Here is a 15,315-nt window from a genome sequence, read left to right as displayed (position 1 = left end):
GGACGGAAGTGGAGTCCACTTCCTTCCCAAGCCCCACCCCCAGCGTGAGCGAGACTACACTTCCCAGAAAACCTTGCGCGGGGGCGGAGACGGCAGGGATGCGATGGCGGAGTCGCTGCCCCTGGAGGTGAGAGGAAGCGGTCCTCAGGCCTAGCTCCGGACAGGCCCCGCCCTCAGGGACCCCAGCTTTGGGGAGGGGTTGTCTGACAGCTCACCCGGCACTTTCTGCTTGGCAAAAAAATGACCCGCCCGGAGGACGCTAGGACCTGCTATTTCTGGGTAACGGCCCCGCTCTGGGGGCCATCTGTCCCCTTTGGCTTGTCTTGGGGGACCATCCTCTTCCTCCCCATCAGACCCAGGAGGCAGCTGCTCTGTCGTCCCAGAGAGAATTAGACCCTCTTTCCACCCCCTTTCCTTTAGATGACCCTCCTCTTCCTCTCTGTTCTGGAAGATGTCTGCTCCATCCCATCGTCCCTAAAGGCTCCCAAATGGTCATTCTACTTCCTCCCCCTCCCTGGAAGTGGGAAGCCGACTGTTCTGGAAATGGGTTTTCTGAGGTCCTTTAGCAAGGAGGACAAGCCTGCTCCTCAATCTCTAGGTCCCCTAGTGATGTCCTCCTTTATCTTTTTCACCCCATGGGATATTTATTCATTCTCCTTCTGTCCTCGTGGGGACAGGAGATAACAGGTTTTGTTCCTAATGGCTTCTCCATCCTTTTTGCTCTGAGGGTTGGCTGTCCCCTCCCATTGCCCAAGGGAGACAGGGCATTCTTTGCCATCAGTCCTGGAATGCTTTCTCTCCCTGGCAAAAATAAGCCTGTTCCTCCTTCTATGAGTCCCTGCAATGATCTCTTCTCTGGTTGACCCCAGAGGCTGTCCATACATCCCTGTAGATTCCATAGATAACCACTTGCGTCTTTACAGTAGCCCCTTGGGATGGGGTTTGTAGAATAGCCACTCTTATCACTCCCTCCTTTAGTCCCTCTGGAAAGGCCAATGAATCATGCCCCTCCCCCTTTGCTCCTGGGATTGGTTGCTCAGCCCAGAACACATGTGGTATCTTACTGGAGACATTTTCCTGCCTCTCCCTGTGGTTAGGGGCCTGCCTGGTCAGTGCTGGCTCCCATCAGATCTCTCTTCCCCATGCCTCTTCTCTACTTACTAGTCATCCTCCTCTGAGAAATAAACAGTTTTATCTTCCTCACCCTGTTCCTTCCCCTTCTATACCCCTTTCCATCCTCAATTTAATCCAGTAAGTATTGTGGTGAGGACTTCCAAAGTGCTTAGCATCCGAGGAGAGAAGGAGAAATCAGAATGAGCCTGGTAAAGTCAAGCTTAAAGAAAGACATTAGAAAAAAAAAAAGACATCAAGGAAAGAGGTCTGTGTAGGCAAAAGGAAATAGATGTGCTGTCTTTATGGACAGTATGGAGGATAGATTATGGAGGTTCGGGGACCAGCTGGCTCAAATAGGCATGGAGATCTGGTAGTACTCAGTGTGAAGATTTGGTCCTAAGAGAACTACGAAACCCTAAAGTTTTTTTTGTTTTGTTTTGTTTTTTTGTCGGTCGTGGGGGCTGAACTCTGGGCCTGGGCACTGTCCCTCAGCTCTTTAGCTCAAGGCTAGCGCCCTAGCATTTCAGCCACGGCCCTACTTCCAGCTTTTTTCTACTTATGTGGTGCTGAGGAATCAAACCCAGGGCCTCATGCATGAGAGGCAAGCACTCTACCACTCACCCAACTTTCCAGCCCTGAAGGTTTGTTTGTTTTAAATCAGGGATATACTGAAACTGGAATCAGTTTTGAACTGGACCTGTGAGGGCAGAAGGAAGAAGTAGGACTTCAGAAGATCAGAGAAGGAGAGCTCCACCTACTAGATCTATGCAAGACACTATGCTGTATAACTTAATTCTCATAGCACCCCTTTAAAGCTCACTACAATTTCTGTTTCACAGATAAGGCTTAGAGGGATAAGTTGGAAGAGTAGGGTGGCCGGGCGCTGGTGGCTCACGCCTGTAATTCTAGCTACTCAGGAGGCTGAGATCTGAGGATCGCGGTTCAAAGCCAGCCCGGGCAGGAGAGACTGTGAGACTCCTATCTCCAATAAACCACCAGAAAACCGGAAGTGGCGCTGTAGCTCAAGTGGTAGAGCTCTCGCCTTGAGCTGAAGAGCTGAGGGACAGCGCCCAAGCCCAGAGTTCAAGCCCCACGACCGACCAAAAAAAAAAAAAAAAAAGAGTAGGGTGTTTAGACTAGGTTTATCTACCCCCCCCAAAAAAAAAAAAAAACCTCACATTTTTTCTACCAAACTAGTCAGGAAGTTTGATTGTTACTAGGTGGTACAAGCCTGAACTCGAGTGGTGCTCAGGAAAGGTTTATTCACAGTAAAGATATTTGGAGGCTGGAGAGGGCAAGCAAATACTCCATGAAGCCTCCATCTAATGCTCTGAGGGTACAGAGCTCTGGTACCCTCAGGTCCACAGTGCTATCAGCTGGAGTAGATGCCAAAGGCCCCTCAGCACTAATAGTTGGTAAATGCTCTGTCTTTTCCCCTCAGATGCTCACATATATTCTGAGTTTCCTGCCTCTGTCAGATCAGAAAGAGGCCTCCCTGGTGAACCGGGCTTGGTACTGTGCAGCCCAGAATGCCCTCCGAGAGGTAAGGTTCTCATCCTATCTTGCCCATTCTGTATTGTCTCACTTTAGCTTGCTCCTATCTTTGCTCATCTATCATCTATTTACTATCCATTCATATATATTTATGTACTCATGCATACTTTGCTATGGGTACAGAGCTGAGGCAATCAAGATGAATAATATGTGGTCCACATAAGGAGTACATAGTCCAGTGAAGGAAGACAAGCAGTATGAATGATCTTGATAACCATGGCTCAGTGCTGTGACATGGCACTGAAAAGATGCAACAGGGACATGAAGGACATCCAAAGGCTATCAACCAACAGTGCAGGGAAGACCTCCTGAAGGAATAGGATGAGAATTCAGGTTGATCTTCTAGAACTGGTAACAGCACAGGTGGAGGCATCAGGGTGTGGTATAGTTATCTGGAAACATCCAGATAACTGGAACTGAGATACATGTGAGAGAAGTAGTAAGAAATGAGACTAGAATAGGATCAGACTGCAAGTTGGCAGATGTGCCAGAGAGCAGAGCTTGGGCTTTCTCCTAATCACTGTTGTGGAGTCTGTGAGGAATGTTAAGGCAGCCTAGTGACAATATATGATTTGTGTCATGGAACTCTGCAGTGCAGAGTGGACAGGAGTATAGGAAGACAGCCTAGCAGGGAGATGAATGCAGACATCTTGACATTTATGCTAGTTTGAAAGACAATGTCACAATGTCACAATGTTTTAAGTTTAGTTTCTTTAATTATTAGTGAAGTTGAATAGTTGGTTTTTTTTCAGCAGCTGACTGTTGGTTCTTCCTTTGTGATTTCTATGCATTTAACTATCTAGGTGTTAGTATTTTTCTTACCCATTTGTATGAACTTTTTATATATATCAAGAGATTGATTTTTATATATTTATTGAAATATATTCCTGATATGTTTGCCTCTTCATAAGATTGGTAGGCATTTTTGTTTTTAAGACACCGAGCCTCTATGTTGTTGATTCTGAAAATCCATTTTCTTTATTTCCTTCATGGTTGTTTAAAGAGTTCCTTTTCTATTTCCTTCATTGTTGTTTAGAACCCCTTCAGAGATTTTAATAAATATACATTTTTCTTTTTTAATGTGATTTTTAGAGATGTTGTAGATTCACAGCAAAATTATTTCTTCTGAATTTTTACTTGGTAAGATTTATTTTTATTGGGGCTGGGAAGGTGGCTCAGTGGTAGAGTGATTGACTTGCATGCATGAGGCCCTGGGTTTGATTCCTCAGCACCACATAAGCAGAAAAAACCAGAAGTGGCACTATGGCTCAAGTGGTAGAACGCTAGCCTTGAGCTGAAGAGCTGAGTGATAGTGCCCAGGCCCAGAGTTCAGGCCCTACAACAGACAAAAAAAAAAAGATTTATTTTTAAATGTTATGAAGTAATAAGTAAGCTGACTGGACCTGATAAGAGGTAGGCTGAAGAAATAAACTGCAATCCAATGTAGAAGTGATTGCATGGGGGCTGGCAAGCTTGGCCTCTCTCTTGTAGTTGGGGAGACTTGTCAGAGGGCCTGAAGAGCATCACCAGATTTGCCTTAGATGATAAGATCAGGCATGGATTGGAGGCAGAGAAAATAAGAGACTAGAACCTTGAGGAGGAAAGTGCTGTGACATATTCCTGGCAGATAATAGAAGGACCTGAACGAAGCCAGAAGCAGTGAAGTTGAAGCAGAGACATCATTTCAATATATCAAGGAATTGGAGCAGATAAGACTTTGGCCATTGTGGATGTGAGCAGTGAGGATGACTTGGTAGAGGCTGCCAAGAGATTAGAAGGAGCACAGTTAGGGACAGATGGCAAACTCAGATCTGAGTATGTTATATTGGGGCTATCTGGAGAGAGGTCCTTGAAACTCCTAGGGCCTGTTGTTTAGGAGAGTTATATGGGCCAGAAAGAAAGCAATTGGAAAGAAAAGATTGCCCAATGAGATAAAGTATGACGTGCCAGGGGGTACATGGAAATAGACAAAGATTGTGTGTATGTGCATGCATATATTTGTCTCCAGGTAGAATAAACCAGGAGGAAGCCATCATCTCTTGACTGGGTCTCTCTTCTTTGGTAGCCCCAAAAGAGACCAGTGAGGAGCAGGGTAGCAGGTAAGAGAAGAGCCAGGAGGGCAGTCTCAGACCCCCCAGTGAGAAATACCACCAAGGACAATAGCTAGGAAACTGATTGTCCCTAGCAAGTGGCATGTTGGACAGGACATTGTGGGAGATTGGAAAGAAGCCCCTACATGTTGGTAGTAGAGAGAACCTTACTGGAAGGCTGGGAATGTGGCTTAGTGATAAGAGTGCTTGCCTAGCATGCAGAAAGCCCTGGGTGTGATTCCTCAGTACCACACAAACAGAAAGAGCCAGAACTGACGCTGTGGCTCAAGTGGTAGAGTGCTAGTCTTAAGCTCAGAGATGCTCAGAGACAGACCCCAGACACTGAGTTCACGCCCTAGGACTGGGAAGAAGGAAAGAGAAAGGGGGGGAGGGAGGGGGGAGGGTGGGAGGGAGGAAGGGAGGGAAAAAGAACCTTATTGCAGAGAAGCTGACACCATGAATGAGTGAATCTGCTGGGGTGGGGCTGGAGGAGTGATTGTAAAGCCAGACAGTAGATGTGGGTGTGGCCTTGTGCTTCCAAAGGTGCAGCTGGAAGAGGAGAAATCAGAGAGGAGAAAAGAGGGGCTGCAGGATGAAGGGAGCTTGATTTGTTGTTTGTGGGAAGAATGGTAGTAAGACAAAAACAATACGACTCCCTGAAGAACTTGGGATACCTCTTCCTGGGGCCAAGAGAAAAGGGCAAGCAAAACCCAAAGAGCGAGAGTGGGAAGGAGGTTGGGGTCCAGCCAGGAACCAGTTGTCAGATATGAGCAAGGAAAGAGGAGTCTTCTCACCTGGTTTCTATTAGAAGCAGAACAGGTCTTCCCTAAGAAGGCAGGTGAGGCGAAGCACTGCATAGGCTCAGAGCTGGAGAAAATGGTGGGTTAGGAGAGAGTTTCTGGAGGGTGGGAAGGGGTAGAAGAAAGGTAAGAAGGAGTCAGGATAGCAGAGGCCAATTTTGGAATAGGAAAGAGGAGAGACCCTGGCTTCCTTGGCAGTATTCATTATCCTCTGAAGAGGCAGCTGATTTCATTATCCCTGGCTGGGCAAGGAGAATAGACACAGCATCATGAGGGAAGCAAGACAGCAAGTTCTGAGGAGAGAGAGTGGAGGCAGGGCTTTGGGTATAGGTGGGGTGAGGAGGAGCGAAGAGAAAGAGAAAAGGAGGGTAGCATCAGTGACTGTGGTCTTAGAGGCTACCATTATAGAGCTGAAGCTGCTCTCCAGCTAACCACATATCCCAGAGAGGAATCTGCAGGACTCTGTGGGCAGGAACCATCTCCCAGGGCCCAGGTGTGGGCAAGTAGAAGAGGAAGCAGTGTCCTCAGTCCCTGATGGTATGGAACAGCTATGGATTGCCAAAGCCAAGCTGGCCTAGGTCTAACCAGCCTAGGATGCTGGATTTGGTAACTTCTACTGTTCACATAATCCCAATCTCAAATAAGGATGCAGGCAGTGGCAGTGCTCTCCAACAAACCTAGGCGCTACTGAGAAGCACTGATTGTCCATTGTTGGGTGGTTCATTGTAGAGAAAGAGCAGAAGACTCTGCCCTCCACTGCCTCCCCCTACCCCAACCTGAGAGGAGTTTAGCTCCTCTCCAGAGTACCAGGCCTGCATTTCCCCACATTCTTCTGTTGAAACAGGCACTTTAGCCTTGCTTCTAGTACAGAATACAGGGAGGCCTTTTCTCCATCAGGTCTCTGAGTTTGTACACAGGCCTATAGTTTCAATGCAGGGCTTCACTAGGGAACCACAAAACCCTGGTCTCCCATGGTCAGTGGGCATTTGTTACATTTGTTTGTCTGCTTAGCATACTTACTTAAACAAACTCAGGTTTGAACTTAGGGCCTTGCATTTGGTTCCACTTGTGCTGTGTCTCCCCCTGCCCCCAATTGTTGTCACTTTTAAAAGTAGGCATTGGGGCTGGGAAGGTGGCTCAGTGGTAAAGTGCTTGTCTTGCACATGAAGCCCTGGGTTCGATTCCTCAGCACCACATAAGCAGAAAAAGCCGGAAGTGGTGCTGTAGCTCAAGTGGTCGAGGGCTAGCCTTGAGCTGAAGAGCTGAGGGATAGCGCCCAGGCCCAGAGTTCAGGCCCATGACTGACAAAAAAATAAAATAAAATAAAATAAAATAAAAGTAGGCATTTAGCTGCTTCTCAAATGACTTTGTAATTGCTTCTGAGCTGCTGGAATGGCTGGGCACCTGTGGCTCACACCTGTAAAACTAGCTACTCAGGGGCCTGAGATCTGAGGATTGTGCTTCGAAGCCAGCTCAGGTAGAAAAGTCCCTGTGAGACTTTTATTTCCAGTTAACCACTCAAAAACCAGAAGTGGGACTGTAGCTCAAAGTGGTAGAGCACAAACCTTGAGTAAAAGAGCTCAGGGATAGCAAGGACAGCACCCAGGCCCCGAGTTCAAGCCCCACAATAAAAAAAAAAAAAAGATGCTGGCATGGAAAAAGGAGGAGACCAGGATGATTGGCTGGTCCCTAAAACTGGAAGATGAACTTTTTTGTGTATGTGCTAGTCCTGGGGCTTGAACTCAGAACTTGGGAACTGTCTCTGAGATTTTGTACTCAGGCTAGCACTCTATCGCTTGAGCCACAGCTCCACTTTTGGCTTTTTGTTGTTATTTTTGTTGTTGCTAGTTAATTGGAGATGAGTCTCACAGACTTCCCTGCCTGGGTTGGCTTTGAATCTTTTTTTTTTTTTTTTTGGTCGGCCGTGGGGCTTGAACTCTGGGCTTGGGCTCAAGGCGAGTGCTCTACCACTTGAGCCACAGTGCCACTTCCAGTTTTCTAGTGGTTTATTGGAGATAAGAGTCTCACAGACTTTGCTGCCCGGGCTGGCTTTGAACCGTGATCCTCAGATCTCAGCCTCCTGAGTAGCTAGGATTACAGGCTTGAGCTACCAACACCTAGCCTGGAACAGGAATTCATAAACAAAAAGCCCTAAACAGCTTCTCTAGGCTCCTTAAGTTAAGACCACTTGACCTTAGGAGCAGGATAGGCCACTGGGTGATAAGTGGTCTTATCCTAGTATCAAAAGTCCTACAAGCTAGGCCCTGCCTGTTTGTCCAGTACCTTTTGGCTGACAGTTGTCAGCCCTGGACTGGGCCCAGTGTAACTCAGTATTCTCCCTTGACACTGTGTCTACCTTGCACATAAGGAGTTAGCCTGCTGTTCAGGCTGTCAGGAAGAGGATGAGAATGCGCACCTGTAGCTTCTGCTGCCAGTTGAGGCCTGTGAGACTTTCAGGCTCCACATAAGAGTGGTGGGGGCGGGTGCTGCCTGGGCAACCAGCTCTCAGCTCTCAGCTCCCCCAACACTAGTTTATTCCTCATAGACTGACTCATCCATCCTGCAAGGCTTGGCAGTGGCAAGAGGCATAATTCTTTCCTTTCCACACCTTTCTCTTTCTGACCTTTTCATCTCCCTCCCCAGGCTGCTGCCTTAGCTCTCCTTAAATCTGAAAGGGACCCAGACCCTTGGGAGTCCCTGATGCCCTATCTCAAGAGATCTTCTGTGAGTGCTGTCACTGGGAAAGGCCATGATTTGGAGGTGGGGTCCAGAAGGGAAACCTAACCAACCTCCGATTGCTGTGAGAAGCTGGTGCCAGTTTTTACACACACTCTGCTTGCCAACATAACAGCAATGGTGGCCACTTCTGTCAGGGGCAAAAGCCGGGCTGATTTCTACCCCCATCTCTGCCTGGGAGAGTCCTGCTGATAAAATTTTGTAGGAGCCCATCCTGCATGTCACTATTACATTTCCCTTTCCCTTTTGGTGCTGTCAGTGAGATACACAAGCAAGAACAGTGGTTTCTTTTGCAGTCATTGATAAGGTTTCAGGGAGCTTGCTTTCCTGCATTAGGATGCAAAACCAAGGGTCTTATTTCACTACAATTTGCTTGCAATCTAAGTAAGAAGGGAACAGCTTTGAACATGCTAAGTGAGCACTCTACCACTGAGCCATATCTCTAACCCAGGGTCTAGGATTTTAGAAGTCAAGTAGGTTTTCCTTCCCCTACAGGCCTCTTGCATACAAATTATACTGACTTCCTCTTGGCTACATAAGAGCTAGGAAGATTTAATGAAAATAATTTTCTTAGGTGGAGGCTCCTATACTCTTGCACCAGGCAGCTTATACAACTTAGTGATGAATGTGCCTCCTGGGTCATACCCTACTCTCACCATGCATTCCTTATTCTTGCTCTCCTGAACAGGGCCAGCTCAACTTCCTTAGCACCTCCTCTGAGAAGGCTTCTTCCTTACCTTTTTTTTTTTTTTTTTTCCTCCTAGGGGTGGTGTGGTGGTGGTGATGGTACTGGGGCTTTAACTCAGGGCCTGAGGGTTATCCTTTAGCTTTTTTTGCTCAATGCTGATGCTCTACCACTTGAACCATATCTCCATTTTGGCTTTTTGCTAGTTAATTAGAGATGAGTCTCACAGACTTTCCTGCCCAAACTAGCTTTGAACTGCGATCCTCAGATCTCAGCCTCCTGAGTAGCTAAGATTACAGGTGTGAGCCACAGACACCTGGCTTCTCCTTCCTTATCTAGATGTGCTACAGGGATTCTCCTGACTTCTGGCAGTCCCACATGTGTTTGTTCATGTGTGCTTACATGCACACATACATGCTCAGGCACATGATCTTTCCTTTACACACAAAACTATTTTTGCAAATATTCATATGCCTAGGGCACTTTGAGGCCACCAGGGGCTCCACACTTCCCTGCCTACTGCAGACTTCAGGCACCTGGGCCACAGAAAGTTGTAAACACTGCTTCACTTCTTCTATTTATTTATTTATTTTTATTTATTTTTTTGTTGGTTGTGGGGCTTGAACTCTGGGCCTGGACGCTGTCCCTAAGCTCTTCAACTCATGGCTAGCCCTCTACCTCTTGAGCCATCGTGCCACTTCCAGTTTTCTGAGTGGTTTATTAGAGATAAGAGTCTCATGGACTTGCCGAGCTGGCTTTGAGCTGTGATCCTCAGATCTCAGCCTTGTGAGTTGCTAGGATTACAGGTGTGAGCACCAGGCACCCAGCTTTTACTTCTCCTAAAAAGGCTATAAATAACCTACAAAAATGGGAGGGAAGAAGTGGTAGAGTATTAGCCTTCAGCAAAAAAGAGCTGTCTGCTTAGCTAATACCAAGTTCCTAGAGCAGGAGACTGGGAACATGGAGGTCAGGGCCTCCTTCTGAGAGTTTGCAAGGTTGGGGTCCAGCATACTTTGTCCTCTTACCCAATAGGGTTTCATTGGGCTTCCTTCAGGTCACATCTCTGCCCTCCTGTGCTCAGCCAACTCCCTGCTCTGTGCCTGCCCTTCCTTAGGCATCTAGTCCTGTCCTTTGACTAATCTTCTTGCCTGCCTCCGATAGTCAGCACCCTTCAAATCCCAACATGATTTGTCCCAACTCCCATTTCCTCCCCCACACCCTTCAACCACACATCACAGTGGATCTTCATTGTGGAGGAACCCTTCCTCACCTGCCCTCAACCTCTGGCCAGAGAACTAACCTTAGGCCTACTGCTACTCTATAGAGAAAAGTGCGGTACAACATCCCTGTGTCCTCTGCCTCACTCTCGGCTATCAAGAGCTTGGGCCTCCGGGGCATCTCCTGCATCAGCTTAGTCAACCTGGATGGCTCACCAGCCTCCCACCAGGTGCTCCAGTCCATTGCCTACCACCTAGGCCCACACCTGCAGAGCTTGTGCCTGGGTGGGGGCAGTCCCACAGAGGCCTCCTTTGCGGCTCTGGTCCTGCGATGCCCAGCCTTGCGCACCCTTGATCTCAGTGGCTGCAACAGCCTCTTTACATCAGGCACGCTACTGGCTCAGCCTGAGACAGCACAGCGTGTCCGGCAGGCGCTAAGTGGTCTCCGTGAGCTCAACCTGGCCGGCCTGCGAGACCTGACCGACCTCAGCTTCAACCAGCTCAGCAACTGTGTCCCCAGCTTGGAGCGCCTCTCTTTGGCTTACTGCCACCTTACCTTCGAGTCAGCACCAGCTTGGGGTCCCCAGGGCTCCCCACCCTTTGAACTAACCTTCCAAAACCTGCTGAAATTCATAAAGGAACGGGCTGGCAGCTTACGCTCCCTGGACCTAAGTGGCACTGGCTTACCACCTGAGGCCCTGCGGGCCCTCGGCCAGGTGGCTGGGCTGCAGCTGCAGGAGCTGAACCTGCACAGCTGCCGGGACCTCTCTACAGAGGCTGTGGCCACTCTGTGCCGTCAGCAACCTGGCCTTACTTCCCTGAACCTCAGCGGCTGCTCAGAACTGACTGATGGGGCACTTTTGGCTGTGAGCAGGGGCCTACGGCATCTGCGGCACCTGAGCCTTGGGAAGCTGCAACGGCTGACAGATGCAGGGTGTACAGCCCTCGGGGGCCTGCGGGAATTGCAGAGCCTGGACATGGCTGAGTGCTGCTTGGTGAGCGGGCGGGAGCTGGCCCAGGCCCTGGGAACAGTACGTGGAACTCCACCCCCATTGACCTCTCTCAGGCTGGCCTACTGCTCTTCACTAAAGGTGAGCAACCCTCTCTTCCTCTCTAGGGCAGCTTGGAGGGTGGGGATGAAGGGCTTGCCTGTAGCCCCAGGGAGGGATGATCCAGGCAAAGTAGTTAGAGCATAGCCATAGTCTGGAAGAAAAGAGAAACCTAGACAGATAGGCTGTTGGCATGCCTCCCCAGAGTCTCCTCTCTAGGCCCAGGCAAAGAAAGTCCCAAGACATTAAGTGTATCCCAATATCTTACATACGTATTCTGGAAGCAGGAAGGCTGGAGAAAGGGTGATGGAAGAGAATGGCAGGGAAGGGGGCTCTTGAGAAGGCACTCAAGCAGGAGAGAATTTCACATGGTAGTAGAGTTGCTTCCTAGCAAAAGTGAGTCCTTTCGTATGGCTCATTCTTGTTCCTCTGGATGGCATTTCTGTCTTCTGAGAATGTCACACCATCTCTCCTTACCGGGTTATTCTTTCAACCTATTACTGTGATGTGGGCATTACCTGTCTCTTAACCTTGTTTTGCTGTAAGTGCCCCTTTCCTGGGCCTATTTATTCCTTTGGATGTTAGTGTCTCTTACTGTTCTCCTGGGCCTCACCATTCCTGTGCCTCCCAAGCCCCTCTATATCTCTCTAAAAGCCAGCATCCTCTGCCCAGGCCCTCAGATCCTGCTTCTCCGTCTCTATTTTTCTCTGCAGGTGACAGTCTCAGTTCTGACCACAGCCTCACACTTGTGGTTCAAGTTCTAGAGGGAGCACTTCTGATTGGCTCTGCTTAGTCACCACCCCTGGCCCAATGGGCTGAGGGTCATCCCATCCTTTATCAAGAGTTGGGAACACAAGCAGGGCAGATATCTTGGAAATTTCTACCTACATTCTTTCTGCATCATTTGCAGCCAACTTTTGTCCGTCAGCAGCCTCTTCATGATTCTCACCCCCATGGGCTACCCTGTCCACTTCAAACTTGTATAGCCAGCATGGCCCATGCAGCCTGGGTGCTGCCTGGGTCCTCTGGCAGCTCCCTGTTGTCTTGTTCCAGGAACCTTGGGCAGACCCTTGCTGGGGACCTCTACTCCGGCTTCTTCTCCCTACCTTCTAGGACGCATCTGTGCTCTCCATGATCCCAGTGCTGAGCTCGAGCTTGAGGGTGCTAGACTTGTCATCTTGTGTGAGTCTCACCAACCGGACCATGCAGGCCATCTGCTCCTACCTCACCCACCTCTCAGTCCTGCGCCTGGCTTGGTGCAAGGAGCTCTGTGACTGGGGGCTTCTGGGGCTGGAGGAACCAAATGAGGAGCCTGCATTAGGCCCCCAGGTGGGAGATCTTAAGGCCAGGGAGAGTGGGGTGACCTCTGGGCTCAGCTGCCCTCCTAACCCTTCCCAAGTTTCTCTTTAGAAACATGTGAGGCCAAACTCAGGAAGAACCTGAGAAGCAGGGGTTTCTTTCCACAGTCACATGCAGAGCTGAAACATCAGGCCTCAGACTCTACGGACCCTTCTCCCCAACCACAGGGCCCCTCCCTGCTCAAGCTTCAGGCCCTCCAGGAGTTGGACCTCACAGCCTGCAGCAAGCTGACCGATGCCAGTTTGGCCAAGGTGTGGGTAGGCTGAGGATCTTGGGGCTGGAGCCAGGGGCCTGGGCCAACCCTCTTTTTACATGGCATGCCTTTCTTATTGAGTTCCTGTCACACCCCTGAGGTGGGGTGGGGCCCAGGCTCTGAGTTCCAATGCCATCTCCTTTACAGGTGCTTCAGTTCCCCCAGCTGAGGCGGTTGTCACTGAGCCTATTGCCAGCACTCACAGACATGGGTTTGGTGGCTGTGGCCAGGGGCTGCCCCAGTCTGGAGCGTTTGGTGCTGAGTCACTGCAGCCATCTTAGTGATGAGGGCTGGGCCCAGGCAGCCAGGTCCTGGCCAAGGCTGCAGCACATCAACCTATCCAGCTGTAGTCAACTCACAGAGCAGTGAGTGTGTGACAGCACTGAGCAAATGGAGCCACAGTGCAGGGGACGGGCTGGGGCCTTGGGTTGGGCTAGGCACTCATCCAGTGGCCTTTCAACAGAACCCTGGATGCCATTACTCGGGCATGCAAGCAGCTCCAGGTGTTGGATGTGGCCATGTGTCCTGGTATTAACATGGCGGCCATCAGGCGCTTTCAAGAACAGCTGCCTCAGGTGACCTGCATCCAGTCCCGCTTCGTTGGAGGGGCTGACCTGACTCTCACACTCTAAGACCAGGTCAGTAACCAGCCCTACAGCTTAGTCTTTACCATAACCTTTGGTTCCAGCCCAGGTCTAAGGACTTAAGAGTTTGCTGTAGGGCCCCTTGCCTCCTGCTTCAAAGTTTGTGTAGGACTCAGTCTAGGTCATCCCAGGAAACTTCCTGCCCTGGGCTTCCCTGCAGGCAACAGTCACTTTCCATTCACCCTGTTTGGGAGGCCAGGCCCACAGGCAGGCTCAGTCTGGTGCCGGGAGAGTAGACCCTGTACTTCCCTGCCCCCCCCCACCCCCCAACATCTCACACGTAAGGCCAGTATTCTTTGTACTTGCTCCCTCTGAGTGCTCTCCCAGCCCTCATATGCACTGAGCTTTAACAGCCAAACTACCTACTTCTTGTAAACCCAAACAGAATTAAAAGTTCCAGATCTTACCTGTTCTGAAGTTCTCAGACTAAAGGGCCCTTCATCTCCTACCTCAGTTGACCCCTAAGACCTTCAGGGCTGGTCAACACTAGCCTAACTCAATCAGGAGACATTAAAGCCATTCCCAGCACAGTACCCTGGACATGCCTTGCTGCAATGGTACTGGGCCCAGCCAGAACTCAGGAACAACTGGTTAATGATGGCTGATTCAATGTACTGTTTTCATAGGGGGTAGGGGATGGGAAAAGAAAAATAGGACAGCATCTCTGGGTAGAAGAGTCATTATAGGCCTTCTAGCCCAACCCTCTAAACAGTGTCAGTGACTTCTCAACAACATCTATGAGATGTCCCCACACTTTGTCCATCTATCCATCAATTCTAGAAGTACTTAGATGGTGCTTCATGTAGGGGCTGAGTGCCAACACTGCTAGTCCCCAGGCCAGCTGGAAAGACAAATAAGCCAACTGTCAGGGGTAATCTAATGTGATGAGTGTGTGCGGTAGAGAAACTAGAATTCCAGGGCAGCAATGAACTTGGAGGGTCAAGGAAGGAATAAAAGCAGTGAAAAATGAGAGAGGGGCAAGATAGACGGGGCGACTATGGGGGTACACATAAGCAGTCCAGAGCTGTTGCTAAGCCGATAAGAGTAGGCTCTGATCAGGTACAGAGAAGATTCCAACTAGAGCCATTCAAGAATGGCTGCAGACTACAGGTACAGTTACTAAACTACACGTCTGCAGCCTACCTATCTCAACTCTGCTCAATCTTGGTAACCATGACCATTAGTTCATAGACAATAAATAGGGAGACACTTAAGAATATAGAATGTATATGAGTGTGTAATCACATGATTTATGATTTACAAGGAAGGTGGAATAACAGGTATTGAGACGATTGGAGGAGCAGAACTAGAGGTCAGAAGTCAGGAGATTGTTGCTGAGATGACAGTAGCATGGACAATGGACTGAAGACATTGAAAAGGAAGAATGGACAGTATGGGCAGCCTAACTACATCTGGGATCCCTGCCTCCTGTTTCCACCTTGAACTCAATAACAAACCAATCTAAGTGTGATGGGAAGTCTCTCAACCCAGCCTGGCACACTGGATGCCTAAGGATAAGAAGTGTTGGCTGGGATGGGGGAAAAGACAAGTACATTCTCCAAATGAGATGCTGTTTCATCTGTCTTTAAGGTAAACTACTTGAGGAAGCACTAGGTAAGAAATAGTGAGTGGCATGAATAAGGTAGGTAGGTAGCAGCACTCAGCCTGCCTCGTGCTCTTCTGTGCCTCGGGGACTTGGAGCCTCCACTCCTCCAAGCCTGACCTGCCAGACCCAACACCCCTTCTTCAGCCTTTAAAGTATCTGTCCTGTCTGTGGCCTGTACCTCATTCATACTCCTGAGTTGGATTTTGGTG

General features: G+C 49.3%; 1 protein-coding gene across 6 annotated transcripts; it reads left to right on the top strand.

Moving 5' to 3' along the window:
- The first annotated feature begins 73 nt into the window (after positions 1 to 73).
- On the top strand, positions 74 to 15,068 carry LOC138806989 (leucine-rich repeat-containing protein 29-like). 6 transcript variants are annotated; one of them, XM_069992525.1, is made up of 8 exons: positions 74 to 127; positions 2,555 to 2,656; positions 10,303 to 11,286; positions 12,358 to 12,426; positions 12,711 to 12,854; positions 13,004 to 13,221; positions 13,320 to 13,494; positions 14,765 to 15,068. In XM_069992525.1, the coding sequence occupies exons 1-7, from the start codon at positions 104 to 106 to the stop codon at positions 13,486 to 13,488; spliced, it is 1,710 nt and encodes a 569-aa protein (XP_069848626.1). In that variant the 5' UTR covers positions 74 to 103; the 3' UTR covers positions 13,489 to 13,494; positions 14,765 to 15,068. The 6 variants fall into 6 exon arrangements, with proteins under 6 accessions (XP_069848626.1, XP_069848625.1, XP_069848624.1 ...); XM_069992524.1 differs by having other exon boundaries at positions 12,358 to 12,573; positions 14,769 to 15,068; XM_069992523.1 differs by having other exon boundaries at positions 12,358 to 12,573.
- The last annotated feature ends 247 nt before the right edge of the window (positions 15,069 to 15,315 follow it).

This window comes from Dipodomys merriami, unplaced genomic scaffold (genome assembly GCF_024711535.1).
Source record: "Dipodomys merriami isolate MVZ:Mamm:240054 unplaced genomic scaffold, mDipMer1.0.p SCAF_41, whole genome shotgun sequence".
NCBI lineage: Eukaryota > Metazoa > Chordata > Mammalia > Rodentia > Heteromyidae > Dipodomys > Dipodomys merriami.
This window is presented reverse-complemented; position numbering and strand designations above follow the sequence as displayed.

Excerpts from the sequence above, each read along its gene's own strand:
- LOC138806989 (XM_069992524.1), top strand. The coding sequence starts at position 104 with ATGGCGGAGTCGCTGCCCCTGGAG. Across the intron at positions 2,657-10,302 it reads CCCAGAATGCCCTCCGAGAG|AGAAAAGTGCGGTACAACAT; the intron begins GTAAGGTTCTCA and ends GCTACTCTATAG. Across the intron at positions 11,287-12,357 it reads CCTACTGCTCTTCACTAAAG|GACGCATCTGTGCTCTCCAT; the intron begins GTGAGCAACCCT and ends CCTACCTTCTAG.